The 21,087-nt window shown below is 43.9% G+C and overlaps 2 protein-coding genes across 4 annotated transcripts in view; both read left to right on the top strand.

Moving 5' to 3' along the window:
• Positions 1 to 9,150, top strand: part of LOC105560442 (4-coumarate--CoA ligase 1-like) — a 65,376-nt gene extending 56,226 nt beyond the window's left edge. For 2 of the 3 annotated variants that reach the window (XM_012009572.1, XM_012009570.1), the window contains exons 2-7: positions 1,761 to 1,912; positions 2,471 to 2,678; positions 3,885 to 4,215; positions 4,816 to 5,110; positions 6,828 to 7,380; positions 8,010 to 9,150. In XM_012009572.1, coding sequence (XP_011864962.1) covers positions 1,808 to 1,912; positions 2,471 to 2,678; positions 3,885 to 4,215; positions 4,816 to 5,110; positions 6,828 to 7,380; positions 8,010 to 8,128 — 1,611 coding nt within the window. In that variant the 5' untranslated portion in view covers positions 1,761 to 1,807 and the 3' untranslated portion in view covers positions 8,129 to 9,150. The remainder of the gene's footprint in view (positions 1 to 1,760; positions 1,913 to 2,470; positions 2,679 to 3,884; positions 4,216 to 4,815; positions 5,111 to 6,827; positions 7,381 to 8,009) is intronic. The other variant, XM_012009571.1, reaches the window with a different exon arrangement.
• An 8,561-nt stretch (positions 9,151 to 17,711) lies between these two features.
• Positions 17,712 to 21,087, top strand: part of LOC105560459 — an 11,977-nt gene continuing 8,601 nt past the window's right edge. The window contains exons 1-3 of the mRNA XM_012009600.1: positions 17,712 to 17,783; positions 20,165 to 20,272; positions 20,480 to 21,079. Coding sequence (XP_011864990.1) covers positions 17,712 to 17,783; positions 20,165 to 20,272; positions 20,480 to 21,079 — 780 coding nt within the window. The remainder of the gene's footprint in view (positions 17,784 to 20,164; positions 20,273 to 20,479; positions 21,080 to 21,087) is intronic.

The raw sequence follows: 21,087 nt of genomic DNA, 5'->3' as shown, positions 1-21,087 counted from the left end.
ATGCGTCATAGAAGCAACCAATCAGAGCCAAACATTTCCGTCACTGGTTGATACGGCAAAGCTCTGATTGCCTGTTTCTATAACGCACTCTCTATTCCGTACTCCTATTCCGCATCATGTGATTTCAGCCTTAGGCAGGATACCACCTTTGACTGCGATTTTGGAGGCCTTTTACATGAATTTTTTTTACATACAAAGAGTGCACAGAAACAAAATCGGTTTTAGTCATTCATTAATGTAACTTTAATCTGTAATTACAAAATGAAAAAGTCAAAAATAACCTCTTGTAGGTGGCGCCAAAATACATTCCTTTGGAGGAACACCGTTAGACGGCGTGTCAAATTCCGCTCTGTACGTGGCTCCTAGAAAAAAAACCAAAGAATGTTCCTATTAGCAACAATATTTTTTAATGCTGTACGTAGGGATTTTATGAAATTTCGATTTTTAAGAAAATGGCGGTCATTTTAACAAAAAGGTTTACCCTAAAAAATTGACCTTTTTGTTAAAATGACCGCCATTTTCTTAAAAATCGAAATTTCGTAAAATCCCTACGTACAGCATTAAAAAATATTGTTGTTATTAGGAACATTCTTTGGTTTTTTTTCTAGGAGCCACGTATAGAGCGGAATTTGACACGCCGTCTAACGGTGCTCCTTCAAAGGAATGTCTTTTGGCACCTACAAGAGATTATTTTTTACTTTTTCAGTTTGTAATTACAGATTAAAGTTACATTAATGAATGACTAAAACCGATTTTGTTTCTGCGCACTCTTTGTATGCAAAAAAAATTCATGAAAAACGCCTCCAAAATCGCAGTCAAAGGTGGTATCCTGCCTTAAGATGATCTTCAATGTAAGAACGGACTGTGAATACTCTTATTCGGCGGCTTTAAATGGACTGTACGTTACTGAATTTAGATCGCACTAACTTCAATAACAGACTCTCAGTCGATTTTTGTCTTTATTAGAAACTTGAAATGAACAATCCGTCAGGATCCTGCCTCAATTAATTTCTTCATTACATCTTTAATATTAAATAAACCGTGTGCCAATTGAAAATTATAGCCAAGTAGAGGAGTACGCTTAAACAGTCATCAGCGATGAATAAAAATTCAAATAAAACTTCATGTTGATCCAACTGGTAACATAATTAATTAAGTGTTACAATTGGCACGACGTTTCGACCCAAGTATCAGGTCCTTGTCGAGTAACCGAACTCGCGCATGGATGTTCGCGGAGCATAAATTACAGCAGTCTCACAGGTCATTGTAAACGCAGGAAATCGTCAGGAAAATTATTTTAACTTAAGTGAGCACGTTCGCGCGTTATAAAGTTCCGAGTTGAACTGACGAATAAAATTATAGCGTTTTTATCCTGGTAGCGCAGTGCACTGGCTAAACATTGGTCCAATATTGGTGATATTAGAAATGCATTGGCCGATATTGTCCAACGTAAAGCCAATATTGGCCATGGAATAAATGCAAATGTATGATATAATTATATTACACGGTAATATAATTATATCATATTAGATTTATATTGGCCAATATTTAACAATGCAATACGAATATTGGTCTAATATTGATACAATATTACACCAATATTGCTAAATAGACATATCGGCTAAATAAGAGGAGGCGTCCATCTAACAATATTGGACCAATATTGGGAATATCAGATTTACATTATTTCCCAATAGCGCGAACAATATTCCGCGCTAATCAATGCGTTTTAAGAATGCGCTAAATTTTTTCCTTTCAAGGTAGAAGCGTCGCCGCTCGTCGGACGAAGACTCGCGTCGCCGCAAAGATGGGAAAGATATACGAGCGTCCCCTGGAACAGCCCACGCCGAACGTGTCTTTGGGAGAAGCCGTGCTAGACAAGTTGCGCGAGAACGGCAATCGTGTTTGCGCAGTATGTACTGTAATTACGAGACGCGTGGTAGCGATTGCCAATTACCCGCCGATCACCCGCGAATTTCGCGACGTAATAACGGAGCGTGCCAAAACAATGAAAGTTCTTTGTGCAGTGATTCCGTCGGGGGCGAAATTCGCGAGTTCCACCTCTGAATTTTCCCTGTCGCATTATGCATCGCTTATAACGATTGGTCGCCGCCCTGTTCACGGCGCATTTTTATGTTAATTTCCTTTTAAGCCCCCCCGAGTACGAGAAACTCAAAAGACATTTGTTTTTTTTTCTTTAAATAATAATCGTCGTTGAAAATTTAATCAATTGCATTCATAAAAAAAAGTGCCGGTAGCTTCTCTGCTGTATTATCAAACGTCGCAGTCCTTTTACACTGGACACATTTGTATCTAAATTTTAATACATGGCTTTCGAATACAGATTTCGCGTCTTATCGTATTTTACGAGAATACACATTCAGAGGGTGAAGTAAATTATGTTACAAATGGAACACTTTTACTTTCTCTATTATCTTACGATCATACATAAGGTGTTATTTCCTTGTAGATAGACGGGCCAACAGGCACACGGATGACATATAGAAGACTACTCACGGAAAGCATCAAATTCGCGAATTTTCTACAAAGATACGGGATAAAAATCGGCGACAGAATTGGCATCGCAACTGAAAATCGATTGGATTGGTTAATACCAGTTTGCGCGAGCTTTTATCTCGGCGCAATAGTAGCACCGTACAATCCTTCGTACACAGAATGTGAGTAAAAGAACCGTTACTTAATATTAACGTACGTAGAAGTACGTATGGTCTATATTTTCTTGCAAGAGCAGTCACGAATTTTACATATAGTGATTTATAATCCGACGCGATCGACATTACATCAACGAGTATAACGACTTCAATTCAACTTCGAGTATTTAAGCAGAGAAAAGTCCTCTATTATGAGATAGGATTCTAATGCGAGATAGTAGGTTTTCAACGTCCAAATTCAATCACAAATCTTTTTTCGCCTCGATTTAACAACCAATTTGCGACTAAACAGATTTCACTCAAAGGGTAATAAATTCACGGTGGAACTAACAAACGATGCCTATTAATTTAGCGGAGACTCCGCTATTTCACATTAGGAGCCTACTCATCTGAATCCATTGCTATTACACTTGATTTATTACAAAATAGGATCGATATAACGCCAATCACATTTATTATAGAGAAAGGAATATTATAATCTTAAATGAAAAATTCGAAAATCTAGAATCGTCTTTTCTCGAATGTCGCGGCGCCAACTTCGTGCGTTGTAAGATGGAGGGAAAACTTATTCTAAACGCAAGAATATATAAAGTTATTCTTGTCTCGATATAGTAAGTCAATCTTTTTCAATTCGATAGAGGAAAATAAGAATTATTGATTTTATTTTGATATTGTCTTATCTTTATACCAAATGAGGTTGTGAGAAATATAAATGCGTCAAGAATATCTTTCGTCTCGGAAATTAAGTCGGCCAATTTTTATTAATTTGGGATTGCTTCTACTTTATTAAGAAAAAAATTTCAATTTTTACAAGTGTCCTTTAACCTTATTTGCAGAGGTTTGCGTAAACTTGTCTGCCTAACAAAGTTAAAAATCACCTCAGGAATGCAAATATTACATGTGCAAGAGTTTGAATTTTTTCTTGGTAAAGTAGAAGATAGGTTTCCTTTTAAAAGGTTTTCGAATCGTTTGTCATGTTTTGTTGTAAAGTCGACCAAAAATACCCGAAAGGTGTTTCTTTTTTTATTTCAACCTCCCGTATTATCGAAACTTGATCTGATTAAAAAAATTTCACTTAACACATTTGGATTCAGAGACCCTCTATAAAAATTGACTAATTTCGTTTCCGAAGCACTTTCATTGTTGGCCGGCGTTAACGCTGCAATATCCACCGAATTTAAAAGCCAATTAATTTCGAATGTTTACTGTTAGATGAATTCCAGCACGTATTGAACATTGGAAAGCCGCGTATTGTTCTCGTATCTCAGCGTACCGAAGATCGCCTCGCTAAAATGCTACCGAAATTGTCCTGGAAAATGGAATTAATACAGCTGGACGCTCAACCGCTCACGGCAAACGTCCTTTCGTTGACGAATATCTTGAATGACGAGCCAGGTGTAAACTACATGAAATACAAAGCCGTAGATATCGGCGACGCCAGTCGGCATCCGTTGGTTATTCTGTGCTCCAGCGGGACCACGGGTTTGCCGAAAGGGGTGACGCTGTCTCACAAAAATCTAATGGCGTTTATAGTGAAAATTGTGTAAGTTTTACTTTTCACCCAATGTTAGTTGATATAACAATGATTAAGCTTCTAATCGACCATGACTGGCGATGTGTTTTTAGCACAGAAAATTTATTGCGAAAAATTTTACCTCAGCCAGGGTTTGAACTTGGGCCTCCCTGCACTCTAGGCGAGCGTCTCAGCAATTCGACCATCGAGACATACGCTAAGGTAATATTTTATTCGCAATAAATTTTCTGTGTTAAAAACACATCGTCAGTCATGGTCGATTAGAAGCTTAATCATTGTTAGTCATTTACTGGCGTCAAATAATTCTTGATGTCAGTTGATATATTCACGAGCGATGAAATTACTGGGCATTTAATTAAAAATGCACGCGTTAAACACGTTAGCTTGAGCGGAGATTTAAATTTAACGCGGAATGTATATAATACCATATTAATTACGTCAAAAGTAGCATTGCGGCTGCCTTAGCCGTAATATTAATATTAATTTGAACTTTACTGATAGAATCGCAAACCGTGCGTGCGCAAGCGTCCAAAAGGACCGCCATTTCCTCGCTCGAGATTAGGCCAAGGATTCGATTTTGTAGTTGAAATATGACTTGAAACACCGCAGCAAGCCCGAGTACATGGATCTAAGAGTCAACGACAGAATACTGATGCTGCTGCCGTTTTATCACGGCTACGCGTTGGGCACGATGATACTCGGCCTTTACGCGAGCTGCTCCGTGATCGTCATGCCCGCCTTCGAGCCGAAGCTCTTCCTGACCCTGGTGCAGGAGCACAGGATCACCCATCTGCCGCTCGTGCCGCCGGTCCTTACGTTCCTGGCGAAACACCCGCTGGTGGATAGGTACGACTTTCGCAGCGTGAGAGAACTCATCTGCGGAGCGGCGCCGCTTGCGAAGGACGTAAGTTTTCTTCCGTCATCGTGAAGTTTGTCGTCTTACCTACCCCCCCCCTCCCGCCGCGACCTACCGCCCTCCCCCGAGCCAAGTTATCACGGCAAGAAAAGCAGCCATCGGCGGGACTAAGTGCCGAAGTGAGTCCTCGATGCCGCGCGGCTGCGGTGAGAGGATCGAACGAAGGACTGCGGGAGGAAGTCTCGGAAGAGTCGTCGCATTTTCACTAGACACGGCCCGGGAAGTAACTTTATCGCGTTCGTTTTTGTTTAACCGGTTCGCGGGAGTCGCCAGGGAGGAGTCGGGGGGAGAAGAAAATAAAAGATGCCGCACACTCGCGAGTTCGCAATCGCGTCTTTCGGAAAATGCGAAACTGATCTCTTATCGGCGGACGAAGGAGGGTAGAGGGAGGGTAGGGGAGCTCTTAAAGTTTCGAAGACCAACACGCTTCTGAACTTAAGTGTCGCCCCCGTTGTCTACGTGGATATCATTGCTATTGTCTCTCGCGTGATTGAGTGACAATTGCAGCAGGATAAAACAAATACTGGAAACAAAGGGAAAAATTAAACGTACGTAAAACGTACGTACGTGAACTTTTATACCGAGCAGGATTCATGCCGCTACATTCTGTTTCTGTATTAAGGGGATGCTGGAGTGGTTTGATTTACCGACAGAGTCGGATACCGTTTTTGCGTTTGTAAATCTTATTATTTACATTTATGTACAAACTAATACCAGACCCAAGTGTAGAATGCATAGTAGAACATTTTCATATAAAAAACATTGAGGTTTGAAGTCTAATTCGTATCGCATTATGTATTACAAATATTGCAATACATAATGCGATACGAATTAGACTTCAAACCTCAATGTTTTTTATATGAAAATGTTCTACTATGCATTCTACACTTGGGTCTGGTATTAGTTTGTACATAAATGCTACATAATTATTTTCGTTTGTATCTATAATATGACATATTGAGGTTACGTTCCTTGAGGTAAGATTTACAAACCTCCAAAAACTGTATGCGACTCTGTCGGTAAATCAAACCACTCCAGCATACCCTTAATAGTTCAGAATAAATCTCCTTAAATTAGAAGATTTAAATAAAAGTCACATCCTGTGACGGATTTCAAAAGATAATATCATAGACAGTAGTCATTTGCCACATTCTCGGATAATTACTTAACAAATTGCTCATGTTCTCAGTGAGAAATGATTCGATAAAAAGTTAGTTAAACCGAGATTGAAGTATATGTACATTGGTAGAAGAGGACATTGGTCTAATTAATCAATGCAAAAGAAGTAAAAATCAAGCGAGAAATGACTTGTCCATCGATGTCGAAACGATGTGGAATCGCCATCGACACCTTCAAATTGATGTCGAATCGACGTCAATTTAACGATGCTGTTGTCAATTCGACATCATTTCGACATCGATCGACAAATCATTTCTCACTGGGTTACTTCTTTTGCATTGATTAATTAGGCCAGTGTCCTCTTCTACCAATGTAGAATTTACTTCAATCTCGGTTTAACTTTTTGTCATTTTCAAATTCTTAGGACTAGAAAAATATAAAAAAGTAAGTTAAACCTTAGACTAAAGTTCTAAGATCTACATCGGTATAGAAATGGGCATAATTGGATCAAAAGTTAATCGACATTGGTGCAACAAGTTCGAAGCGGTGAGATACGAAACGACCTATTTCCTGTTTTTCCTCGCAGGTCATAGCCGCGGTGAAGGCTCGCATCGGCGTCAAGTGCGTTCGCAACGGCTACGGCATGACGGAGTTGTCGATAGTGAGCGGTCTGAGCGGACGCGACGATGACGACTCGTACGAGAATCCGGAAACCGGAGTGCTCCTGCCTGGTTTTCGCGGCAAAGTGGTCGATGTCGAGACACAGGAGACGCTGGAGGCCGGTCAGACGGGCGAGATCTGTTACATAGGGGAGCAAGTGATGCTGGGTTACTGGAACAACCCCGAGGCGACCAGGCAGACCATTGACCAGGACGGGTGGCTTCACACCGGCGACATCGGCTACTTCGACAACAGGGGCAGGCTGCACGTGGTCGACCGCGTCAAGGAGCTGATCAAGTACAAAGGCTATCAGGTCTCGCCGTCGGAGATAGAGACCGTCCTGCTGTCGCATCGCGCGATAAAAGACGCCGCGGTCGTCGCCAAACCCGACGAACGCAACGGGGAGATTCCCGTGGCTTTCGTAGTGAAGCAACCCGGCGCCACGATCACCGCCCAGGACGTGCAGGAGTTTGTTAAACGTAAGTTACCGCTCAGCCCCTGGATATTCTTTGACATCCCGCGCGGAGATACATGAGGACCATTCATTCAAATTCTAACTACGAAGAAACCTCGGGCGAGTGCGCGCTGTTTTGTCCTTTTTATAAGTCATACTCGTTTGACTCTTCATCACGATGACATTTTTTGTCTTTTGTTTCAGTGCTTTAAAACAGAAAGCATAAAAAGTAATTTCAAAATGGATCGAAAAAGATTTAAAGATACATTACAGATTCTTAATTAGAAATTACAAATGAATTATTTGTAACAATGGAGCACGAGTAGCCGGTTACGAATGCGCTATCGTGCATACATAAATTGAAATGAGTTAAGCACGGCGCAGAAATAAGCGCACGATACAATAGCAGCATTTAACATTGTGTTACATTATTAACGGCATTATTAGTTGTTCGCGACTTCGCATTGTAAATAATATTAAACACCGCGATCAGCAAAATTGTTAGTTATCCCCGTTGTCTCCGTAATTTAAATACATGCCGCGGCGAGACCGTGGAAATATTCCGCCCCGTCTTGACATTGCATTTTAATAGTAAACGCGAGCCGAACGACGACCCGTACATACATTAACCGGGCAATTCAATTTATCTTGCAGAGAAACTGTCGCCGCAAAAATGGCTGTACGGCGGGGTGCAATTTGTCGATGCCATACCGAAGAGCGCCGCCGGCAAGATTCTACGCCGCGAACTTCAAGCAATGATCTCCAAATTGTGATAGCGGAAATCGCCGATGGGCTTGTGCTCGTATAAGCATAAAATCCCCATTGACGAAGACCGAGGGGTAAACCGCCGAGGACAATGTGGTGCACAGATTTGCGGCATTACTGGGCATTACTTGGCACTTTTGAGGCCTTGCTGGGGCACGTTATAAAGATAAAATAAGATAAAATAGGATAAAACAAGATACTTAGTAAATCTAAAACAAATTCAAACCAGTATCTCAAAATTTACGAAAGTCACAACAATTTCAGCGTACACCCAGACATTTTGGTCTAAATTTGTGATTTTTCGACGTTTTGGAACATTTCTAACCCATTGGCAAAGAAAAATGAGACTCAACTTTTTTCAAGAAAAACAAAGCCTTCTCTGTGAGGAAGCAAGAAATAAGATAGTAAAATAAAGTAATGCCCACTGGCCTGTAGTAAGCATTGGTGTACATACATGATTTTGACCAGCGGTTTACCCCTCGACAAAGACCGAAGAAACAAGATCAACATCGCCAAGAGCAAATTGGCGATGTTATCGATCGCTCGAAAAACGTGCCATTATGTGTGTGTCAAAAATATTTTTGCGTTAACGAAAACGTCTCACTGCGAGGAAGAGTGATCGAGCGCCGCGGATTTCTTCGCTACGGAAACGCAAATTTATCGCGGCCCGTTGATTAATTCATAAATAAACCGTTGAACAAGCGTGACCGATTAAACACGAGCGCCCAGTGGATCAGTTCCATCCCTCCCCGAATATAACGGGACGGGGGTGTTTCGAGTTATATTACACGATATCACTCTTGCGCCGACCTGCGGTGCTACGAAAATAAGCGAAGAAACCTGTTGCGTCACACACGTCGACGAGGAACGTGCGAGCGTTCTCTCGTATTTCATCAATATCTAACTATAAGTAGCTACTTTCTTCCTTTACTACGAATCGAGCTTCTTATCGATCCTCCGTGAGTTTTCCGGCGAATCTCCATAAGTAAAGATATCTGTGATTAAATCTTTAAATAAATAAGAGAAATTATAGCGGGCCCCGGCTCACTTCGAGATCTTTCATATTGAATCACCAGCGGCATCAGTTTCCGCCGGTGATTCAATATGAACATTATTTTCTACTGACAGCTTCACTTTATAGCAAAGCCTTTGTAATTTGATTTAGCGCGGTACAAAAATTCTAAGACACGATGTTTGCGTTACGAGTTTTGAACGAGTAGTAGATAAACTTCTCGCGTAGATAAACTTCTGATCCCTCGCAGGACTTTTCTTAGCAAAAAAAATAGATTTCGAAAGGAGAAAATTACTCCACTCTCATTCGTCGTCCATTCCAAATGCATTAGATAGTGCGAGCGATAATTGATCATAATTGATAACGGCTGCGTCGCCTAACGAAATAGTTAACCGTTGTCGGGAAAGTACGGCATGAACTACTGGCGGTTTCGACGAATCAACGGGATTATCGGTGTCGGAGAAATTTAAATTTCACGCCGCGGACTCTCTCTCGTATACGGTCCCCAGATGCGAGTACACACTCGCGCGCGAAGATACGTGTGTGCACGCGCGCGCGACGGATACGCACACGTGTGCAACCGTCGACAGTTATGTGTACGTGTTCATGCCTCGCGTTCCTGTTGATTTAATTACGACGATTGGCCTGACAAATCTAATTGACGTGCATCAATTATTTGGGCCGCGTTCGAAGGCCGTTTAATTCCCTATCCTCTTGCCGACGAGAACACGCTTTCGCACAGTAATTCCATTTTTCAGAGACCCTCTCCCTCTCTCTTTCTCTCTCTCTGTCTTTCACTGCCTCTCCCTGTCTCTCCCGGTCTCTCCCGATCTCTCCCGGTCTCTCCCGATCTCTCCCGGTCTCTCCCTGTCTCTCCCGGTCTCTCCCGCCTCTTCCGGTCTCTTCCGGTCTCTCCCTGTCTCCCCCCCTCTCTCTCTCTCTCTCTCTCTCTTTTTCTCTCTGCTCGCCGTTGTGTCGTTGAGTCGGTAGCAGCTCCCGCTCCGATAGATTCAGTCGGGATAGATAGAGTTATAAAGACAATTCTAGGCGTGAATGAACATTCTGACTCTGAAAAAAATACCTTACTAACGCAGGTAGATTTCTAGCAATTGCGACAAAAATTTATTGTTGTTTTTTTGTACCTATTAAAAAATTGCTTGTAGCCTGTAAAATTTATAGCAGCAACTTTCCAATAATACCTTCTGGAAAGTTTAGGTTTCATGATCAAATATTAATCTTCACATTGGATAAAAGTGAATTTCGGGACCATAGGTAGAACATCATTGTAAGGGATATAACTGTTGTATGTAAGGAATTGTAAGGGATATAAATGTGCCACAATCAAACGTTATAATGGATGGACGCCACATAAAGACTTTCTTATTAAAGCCTGTGTCCAAGTTCTTTGTAAGTAAAGTCGTCCAAGTTTTAGCATTGTGGACACGGGCCTTAACATTCGCCAACAGTTCAGATAAAAATTCTGTTTCTGTTATTTAAATTGATCAAATACCAAATATATATGTGATTTCGCAGTATTGGCTATTCATTTACGTATCTCAGTTACTTTCTCGCACCTGGAAAATTGTTGCTGCAGCTGCAGAATCTTTTTTTTTCAATGATTCCAAAATTTTATACCGTGTCTTACCATTGGTAATAATTCCAGTGATAATAATACAACATTCAATAATAATTCAAGAAAACAAATAATTCTGATTGCAATTATCGATGTACAAGCCGAATAAGTAAATTGCAACTTTTTGCACACAGCAATCTCTGCAGTCGCACAAAAGATATGCGGTAGAAGGGGCTGCGCCCGCGCGTTTCCCCTTTCGTAATTTCGAATATTCGTATTTGCGTATCGTTGCACGCCGAACGAATAATCCATAATCGCGTGTTTGCTACGGCCAATCATGCGCCTAATTATATGAAACCAGCCTGTATACGGTGTACGATACTAATGCACCAAATTATCTGCGCACATGCCGTTATTGGGATCACCGTGACATACACGCGCGGGCTCGACTACTGAAATCTCTGCGTATTTCGACGGGGGCAGGGGTTCGCCAGGGGTTGAGGGCGGCGATAAATTACCGTTGATGGGGCGAATTTTCAAAAGCGTAGCTCGCAGCTTACTCTTATTGTTAGCCGGATTTACCGTCTCGTTTAAGCGGCGAATTTTCGCCGCGCGCGCGCGCATACGCCGATTTTGAAAAACACAAAATTATCCTCTCCCGAGGGAGGGAACGCTTCTATAAGGGCCTGTGTCCACGTTGCTAGAACTTGGTCCCAGCATTTATGGAATAGCTGCAAGTTGATTGGCCACACATTTGTCGAAATTAGAACTTGGACCAAGTTCTAGCATCGTGGACGCAGGCCTTAAAACTGGAATGCGAACTCGCGCGCGCGCGCGGTTACAAAGTCGTCCGTTTTAAGCCCTCCGCGAAGAACGATTACAACTTCTCGGCAAATTTACATCTTGTTTAAACTTAATAATTGACTTATTACAAACTCGACGATCGTTTTACCGCGGCAGGTGTGTTTACATTGGAAAAGGGATCGTTACCAGGCACCAGTCTGGTAATACGAGTATAACAAAATATCACGTCGCAATGCGTAGCGCGCACGAACGGAACATTCGCCTGGAGCGCGCGGGTGCATATATGAAATACTTGAATGTACTCAGGAAATGAGATCCGAGTCTATCTGCGCGCAATCAGATATGGGAATTCGCGTGCCTCGCGGATATTCAGATATTCACAATGGTCGGGATTCGTGCCGCACACGCTTGACATGTTGTTCGCGACGTTAATCAGTCCAAACGATTATTCCTCTCAGATGCCTCATCAGTATTTAACTTATACCTTTAAGAGCACCCGGCGGGACACTGAAAATTATTATCTGCGGGACAACGAAATAAAACCCCGGCTTCTTTTCAAAGCAAGCGAGATACTTATCTTCCCTTAAATCTATAAGGATGATAAAGTAGGTGACAGAATTCTTTCAAGTTGCAGTGAATAATTTCTTCAGTACGCTCGTTACTCTATAACATTATTTTCCTCTGTTAATTTAATGATATTTCGTGAAAACGTTTAACTTGTTAATTTACAGCGAAAGAAGATTTTACAGCGATAGCGTTAGCGAATTGTCGCGGGGCGTTTGTTACAAAGTATCGACGAAGCGCGATAGGAATCGTCCACCCTCGAGGAATGCATTCGCGCATCGGTCGGATCCGCGGTGCACTTAAACCAAAGCACGGCTGAAAGGGCACAAAACGGTAGAGGCGACGCAGTTGGCCGCAATGGCGATAGATAGCGAGATTTGGGCATAGCGAGAGAGCGGCACAATACACGCTCGCGCCGGGCCTTCAGAAAATGAGATACGATAGGAGGGTGAGCACGTAGGGGGCTGAGAGGACGGCGAGGGGGGGGGGGGCGACGAGGCAGGGGAAAGGGCGAACAGGAGGAAACGGAGAGGGAGAGGGGCCTATCACTCGGCTAGATCCAATACAATGCGAACTATTGTACCCACGTTCGCCATCCACTCCAATTCCTGGCGTGGAGATATGCAGCTCCGAGTCGGGGGCTGCACTTCGCGCGGGAGTGGCACACGCGTATGACTGTATATAGGGAGGTAAGTACGCGAGGGTCGGAACTGGAGAGACAGAAAGAGGGAGGGGGAGGGGGAGAGAGAGAGAGAGAGGAATTTATTCAGTTCAGCGAGTAGTTTCCTGAAGCGTACTATAAAAATTAAAATGAGACAGAGAGAAAAGAGGATTATGAAGATACATATATCTTCCTAGCGTGCATATACACACATTCAGATTATATAAATATTACGAAATAAATAAAATACATATTCTTCTTTATGCGGCATTTATCAAAGGTACAAAGCGCGTTTAATAAATTGCCTCCGAACTGCTCATTATTTGCTCATTATAAGTTATACCGACGAGATTTTACGTTAGATTGTCATAAACATCGAGGCACAATTGCTAATAACTTTATTGTACCTTTCATTTTACAAGGATCATGAGTACATTAGCAAAATTCTGCCCTAGTAATGATAAGTAAGAATTAAAACGGGAGAAATTGAAATAAGGAGACAAGACGGATATGAAGATACAAGAGTGAGGTAGTAAACAAGAATGAAGGATGAAAAAAAGAGTACAAGAGCGTGGGTAAGAAGCAGAGGCTTCAAGAGGCAGAAAAACGAGAAGCACGGCTCGGGAGAAGGGAAAGAAAAAGACCCCGGGGTCAGAGACGCGAGGGTGATGAAAATGGAGGGACGGAGCGAAGGAACCTCGGGGTGGGAGGGAGAGAGAACGACGAGTGCGTATAGCGGGATAGGGCGCTTCGCGGCGGTGGCGAGGGAGAAGGAGAGCTAAAAAATTGGAGAACGCGTATAAGAGGGAAAGAGCATTAACGTTTCTTTTTTCCTCTCCAATTTCTCTCTCTCTGCCGCCGAGCGGTGCGGCCCAGAGTGAGAAACGCGCCGCACACTCCCCAATCTCTTTCTCCCTCGGCCGTTCTCCATAATTTAAAGTAATTTCGCAGCGCGGTACACGAGTAACCGCACGTTAATACCCCCTATCCGCCCCCTCCCCTCCCGCTGCCGCCCTCGGTCTGCCCTGCGCTACTGTTACCGCTCGCCCTTGAGCCAACGTACGTAGTGCGGTCACGTTCCCGGGGAAATCATGCCGCTGCCGAAAATGAATTGTTATTACGACGACGATGTAGTGTCAAGTGCAACCCGGGGGTCGATCTACGGCTCGCCACCCGACCCGGGTGTCCATTTCCGCGTGATGCATGGGGCTGCGCCCGGGATTTACGCGCCCCGGCGGTCACGTCGACGGAAAATTCTCGCCGCGGCGAGAAGTAGACGCAGACATTAAGCGCTCCCGAGGACCATTGACGTTCGAACGGTGAGGAGAGCGCGCGTAAAAATGGAGTCTCTCTCTCTCTCTCTTTCTTTTTTCCCCTTTACTTGGGGGAGATCAGGGCACCGGTCCTGTTGATGAACAACGACGATCGCGGTCCACCGTGACTCGATCTTTGCACTCGGACGAAGGCGGAATCGATATTTCACGGTTAACGAGGGTTCATTTGACCGTCGCTGCTTATTATAATGAACGAGCCCGTATATCTGACCGCGGGTCGCGGCGGCGGCGGGGCGGGAGGGGGAGGGAGGGGCCGGCGGCGGACGGAAGGGCCGTCGAGTCAGGGCAGAAACGGTCCGGAGAGAGGGACGCCGAAGGGGGAGAGGAGACAGGCGTTTACGTGCGGCAGACATCCGATGATGCATAGTTGCTGTTGACATGCTGGAACGTCAGGCTCACATGACCTCTCGAGCGCAGCCATTATCCACAAAGCGCGATACCTCCACCCCCCCCCCTCCACCCCTCTTCCATCTCGCGCCTGTTGCCCCCCGTCCCCGCTGTCCGTCGAATTGGGACAATAACCGCTCCCGCGAAGTCGTGTTATAATTATTGGCCGGTTTTCGCGAGTCCACCCCTCGTTATAGCGCGTTTTGCCCCCTCGTTAATTGCGCAATAATGCCAGCACCGGCGCGCCGCCTCTTCGCCGCTCGCCCCCGGCTTCCGGTTTCCCGGCTCCCGGCAGAGGAGGGCCTGTCGACACGGGAAGGGGCCGCGAATTTGTAAAACGCACTTTTCCAACACGCTGTACTTCCGCGGCTCGGTTGTCCCGCTGACGTTCTCGCCGGGACTTTATTTACGCGCGTTTCGCGCGCAGATTGATAATGTTGCTCCGGACGCACGCGGCTGATTGGAACATACCGGCTTGTGGAAAGCGGACGCTGCCCGAATGGGCGGAGATTTGTTGTGTCAATGCATGCATTAGATCGGCGTTTTATCGTGCGCGTCTAGTTGCTGTTTTAATTTATTAAATTGTCACGCAACGGAAAATATTGACTCCTGACGGCTCCGCGAATCATTGAATCGGCTTATTGTGAGTCGAAATCGTTGCGATTGTATTCCGCGTGAAAACCATCTCTCCTTTGCAAGTGAAACCATTGAAAAAATAAAATCACAAGCCCGTTCGTGAAACAAATAGCTCGATGTGGGATGTTATGCGATTACATACATATCGACCTTTTATCAACGTCTCGACATTTCACAATAAAGAGATCACAATTTTACGCGAAAGGAGAGAAAGATACAAGAGCCAAGGAGCCGTGCGTCTCGAAAATTCCGTTCGCAATAATTTCCCGCGTGCGTTCCGCTGTTTCTAGCGGAGAGGTTTGCGGCCCGGGAGCGGGGGGAACCCGATGAAAATCGGCAGGATCGATGATAGAGCGGAATATGCATTAGGGGGTAACGGCCGATTACGTATGCAGCAACGCGACACGCGCGTAATTCCGTCGACGATGTACGCGGCGCGGATGCTGCGGATCGACCGCGTGATTTTGCACGGCGCGTTGGCCGAACGCGCCGGATTGTGCCCGTCGTGGAGGCTCAGAGATCGTCGACTCCGTCGCTTAAAGGCTTGTGTCCGCAATGCTAGAACTTGGTCCTAGTCATCGTGGACACGGGCCTTAAAGCGACGAGCAGGCCAATTGTTTTATAGCGAGACCGGACGCTCATCCTCGCCTTGCATCCGGCCAGCTTTAGGCGAGATATCGCGATCAGCGTGTCGCTGCGTGCCGCGAATGTCACCGTCGCACGTGTCCGCGACGAAATGGTCAATTGACGATTTGATCGTGATTCGACGTTTAGTCTCTGAAGACCAGTGTCCACGGTGCTAGAACTTGGACCAAGGTCTTAATGACGCGCAGCTGTGATGCCGCTTTGGTCCCGAGTAGAATGGCCGTCTTGTACTATTAAGGGGACGCTGGAGTGATTCTGCACCTTTTGCATCTTTTTGCTCCTAGCACTGTCAATTCATGAAAAATTAAGTTTAGAAGCCTAACAAAAAATCTATTCACTCGAATAAGTTATAGAGTGGATAAATGTTTTTGTTAGGCGTCTAAACTTAATTTCAATGATACCATGCTGTTCTCTGATTAAGCCCGATCAGTGGAACACTGACGGTTTGTACGTAAAAGCTATACATAATTTGTATATTACAATGTTTTCATGACTCGACCGTTCTAGATCTGGATGCAAAAAGTGCAAAGAGCGCATATTGTGCGTCACTTGAAGACTTAAAACATAAAAAATTTGCTTAAGACAGCCATTCTGTTTAGGCCCTTTACGTCATATCGCGACCGGCGCCGCACGTACGCGCTCGATCTCCGTAAACACGTCAGGAAACTTTTGGAGAGTCGCGGAAGCAGCTTCGAAATGTGTTCTGCGCGATTAATCGACTCTTTGTTTGTTATCTTTATTCTTGTTGCGAGACAGCGATATCCGTCCCTGATGCCGCGTAAATAACTGAGGGATGAGAACGAAGTTCCTGGCATTTCGCTTGTACAGGACAAACGTTGCGAGCGTGGCTGCGGACCACTGCAAGATCGCGAACTGAATGTCTACGGTTACGCGACTCGGTTAACCCGCCTGTCTTCGGTACTCACCCTCGGTATTAATCAAGCCCCGATAGCGAGCGCAATTTCACGGATCGCGGAGAAATCGGTTTCCCGTTGAGAAGCGCGCCCCGCAAGCGGATGCCTCCGCGCTCGCGCGCCCCCGACGAGCGCGCAAATCGCGCGATTTACGTGCGTTTTCCAATCAACGATCGCCTCGCCGCGCCGCCGACGCTGACGATCTAATTAAAGCTCGCACGCGAAATTCCGCGCGTTCCATGTGTAATCGGTTTAAACGTTTGCGCGCACCGCACGGCACCGCTTAATTCTAAGCGGTCTCTCCATCGCGCGCGCGCGAGAAAGAGAGAGAGAGAGAGAGAGGGGGGGGGAGGGGGACGCGGACATATCTTGAGCGTATATAAATCTCCACCCCGCGCGCTTATTTACGCGCGTCGTGAATATGCATTTGTCTCAAGACGTAGTAATGAACCCGAGGGAGCCGCGCACAGGCGGCTAGTTAAACAACTAATTAAAACGCCGCCGCAAAATTGATCGTCCGTAGATTATTATTTCAGCGGCCGACGAGCAGCAACGATTAATACACCCCGCACGCGCGAGCCACAAAGCTTCGATAAATAGCGAACGTTCTCTCTCGCACGAGTTGTCGCGCATGGGTCGAAATGCTTCTCGGCGAACCGGCAAACGACTTGCTCGCGGATGAAATGCGCTAACAATGAGAACGTTCGAACGAATAGGAAAACCGAAGAGAGCGCAGATAAAGATATTCAGACAAAATATAAATTGTCCCGTTAAATTTATTATTCCATTCGATTCCAGAATTAACGGCGTTTATCTGAATGGCTGTAAAATTTTATCAGTATGCATCCGGATTGTAACTACGATCGTTAAATTGACGTTACAATGTAACCGTAAACGCCACCGCCGTTAAGCAGTTAAGTGCTCCCGCATAAAATTGATAGTGCCGATATCGGCTCTTTTTCACAGCCGCATATTGAAATGATAACGCGCGTTATCGCTAACGCTGATATCTGCCAGTTCGATTGGTCCTATTTCGACGTTATTAAATCAAAATTGCGTCCATGGGTAATACGGGCTCTAATGAGAGCGCTATTTCGGAGGAGGTCCTCGACGAACGCGTCGAGCTGACGTATGTACTTGAGCAAGAGTGAAATTTGTCAGTGCGTGCATATATTCGACTTACGAGGGTGGGTTGAAAAGTTTTGAGCCTAACATAGAAACATTTTTTTTTTCGGTCAAACTCCATTTCATTTTTCGACATGGTCTCCTTTTAAGTCGATACACTTAATTCAGCGACGCTCCAACCACTTTAACCCGTCCAAATAATAGTTGGCGTCCTGCTCTGCAAAATAGGCATCTACGGATGCTACGACCTCCTCGTTCGATAAAAATTTCTGTCCTTCGAGCCAACCTTTGAGTTTAGGAAACAGCAAAACGTCACTGGGGGCTAGATCTGGTGAATACGAGGGTGGTCAACCAGTTCAAACTGCAATTCGTTAATTTTGGCCATGGCGACCGCCGAAGTGTGAGACGTGCGTTGTCTTAATGGAAAAACCCTTTCTTCTTGTTCAAATGCAGCCGTTTTGTCGCAATTTCTGCCTTCAACTGGCCAAGTAATGGATGCGTAGTAGTTCCCCGTGATTATTTTATCTTTTTCTAGATAGTCGATGAACACAATGCCATGGCTGTCCCAAAAAGCAGTCGCCATTACCTTCCCGGCCGACGTCCACGTTTAAACACAGCCGCCCATCTTTTCACGGTGGCAAATGAAATCGGCTTTAATTTGCGTAGGCGTATTGCCTTTTAAATGCAAGAATTTAATCACGGCACGACATTCGATTTTTTTCCATTTCTACGAAAATACATCCACTGACAGAAACGACTGTCGTACAACAACTGAGAGTTCAAAATAGCTCAAATTTTTAGAGGTATCCTTCACATCACGTACTGCTGCAGTACCCAAGTGGCGACGACAAGTAATGCCATCTTCCTGTTGAGGCTCAAAACTTTTCAACCCATCCTCGTAAGTACATACATACATACATACATACATACATTAAGTGCCACATAGGCCGGGATTCATAGTCAATTCTTGTTTCAAAATCATCTTAAATGTTGTCTTAAGAAGCTAATACAGCTCTGTGATTGGTTAAAAACACATTAAGGGTATAATTAAGATGATCTTAAATATAAGAACGGACTATGAATACCGGTCATATAGTGTGCAGGTATATCATATCATATTTGTTTTCGGTAGCGTGGAATAAACTCATCGTTTTGTTGCGCTTTCAGTCTGCCACAAAATCATCACGTAGCACACATAGTATTTCAACGATTTCTGAATTATGAGTTAATTTCATAAATAATTATTATGGTAATACTGAAGGAGAGTCCCTCACTCTCCTTTTTTGATGAAAATTCAAAGGATCGTGTACTTTTGCCTGTAAAACACGAATCTGCAAGTTAAAATCGTCGCTCGGCACTAATAAGAGAGTTATTAATTATTAAAATCTGACAGCTATGGGATTAGGAGATACCTGTCATACTGACACCAATCGACGCTATACGAGAGCGGCGCAGACTGACCGAGCATGTGTAGTGACATAATAGTGTGCGAAATTTGAAATGTGTACCTCGTTATATCCGCCAAATATTCATTGACCACGAATAACTCTTCTTTCCCGCAAGCCGAAGGCCCCTCTTGCACCCTCCCCCCGCTTGTGTGTGTTTTTTTTCGTAAAACTTATTTGAAAAACTGTGCATTTAGTTAAAGCAAAGAATACTTCAAATGGTATTGAAAGCAGAGAATATATTCTGTGCTTTAACCAAAAGCACAAACAGTTCAATACCATTTGTAGTATTCTTTGCTTTACCTAAATGTCCACTTTTTTCAAGTAATTTTACGACAAACACATGCACACACAGCGAGGGGGGGGGGTGCAAGGGGGACCTTTGGCCTCCCTTCCTGCATCCACCCGCCGGTAGTGTGGACATTACTTGCAGAAAGGAAGAGTTATTCGCGATCAATGGATATTTGGCGGATATGAACGGGGTACATCACATTTCACATTTTGTGCCCTATTACGTCGCTACGCATGCTCGGTAAAGGCCTTCACACATAACATTCCGTAAGGACGTAAAACGTAAGCATAAGAAAATCGACCAATCACAGTCGAGAACGTAAGGCAATAACGCAAGCAGTAGCTTCCAACCTGTTGATTTTCTTATGTTTACGTTTGACGTCCTTACGGAATTTTATGTGTGAAGGCCTTAAGTCTGCGCAGCTCCCGTACAGTGGTCGAAACAACAGGTATCCTAACCACACAACTCTTAAATTTTAACAATTTATAGCTGTTTTATTAGTGTCGAGCGCCGATTTTAACTTGCAAATTTGTACTTTACAGGCACAAATACGCGATTCTGTGGATTTTCGTAAAAAATAGAGAGTAAGGTAATATTCAGTATTAACCATTATTATTATTTTAAAAAAATTACATTTATACCATCCTTCTAGCTTACAATGACACGAAACAAGAAGAAGGTGAAGAAACACGTGTGCTTGAGTGTTGTGCAGAAATTAAAGCTAATCGAGAAATTGGAACAAGGCATCTCAATTACGGATGTTTGTAAAATTTATGACGTAACTCGCCAAACTGTCTGGAGCATCAATAAATCAAAGAACAAATTGCAACGATTTGTTGCATTGTTTTCGACAGGCAATATTAATAGCTCTAAATTACATACTTCTACAATAGGGAATAGAGCAACCATGAAGTGTGGGCTACATAAAAATTTAGATAAAGCTCTATATATGTGGTATATTCACCAGAGATCCAGTGGTATTAATGTACAACAGCTCCAGTTGAAATCGGAGTTTAATGCTCTTGTAACACGTATGGGACTCAGTATCAAGAGTACTGATGTATGGCTGGTGAATTTTAAAAAGAGACATGGCATTATAGTTTCTTTGAGCGATGCATCCTTTAGTGAACCTTTAGAATCAGAAAAGAAAGATAGTAACGAAGACAAAGTTATTCCAGAAGAACCTATAAAAGTTGAGAATCTGCCTTCTTCGTCATCTTCACCTCCAACTACTTCAACACATCACAACATTTTTAAATTAAATGCTTCTACAATAAGGAATAAAAAACATTGGAGAAACGCAAATTTAGATAAAGCTCTGTATAAGTGGTATAGTCAACAGAGAACCAGCGGTGTTAATGTACAACGTTGCCAGTTGAAATCGGAGTTCAATGCTCTTGTAACACGTATGGGACTCAATATCAAGGGTACTAAACAGTGGCTGTATCGTTTTAAAAAGAGACATGGCATTATGTTTTCTTTGAGCGAGGAACCCTGTAGTGAACCTTCAGAGTCTGAAAAGAAAAACAGTAACGAAGACCAACTTAATCTAGAAGCATCTATAAAAGTTGAGAC

This window comes from Vollenhovia emeryi, unplaced genomic scaffold (assembly GCF_000949405.1).
Source record: "Vollenhovia emeryi isolate VEMERY1.0 unplaced genomic scaffold, V.emery_V1.0 DF939230.1, whole genome shotgun sequence".
In the NCBI taxonomy this organism is placed as follows: domain Eukaryota; kingdom Metazoa; phylum Arthropoda; class Insecta; order Hymenoptera; family Formicidae; genus Vollenhovia; species Vollenhovia emeryi.
The sequence above is the reverse complement of the archived record's forward strand: the minus strand, read 5'-3'. Positions and strand labels throughout refer to the sequence as shown.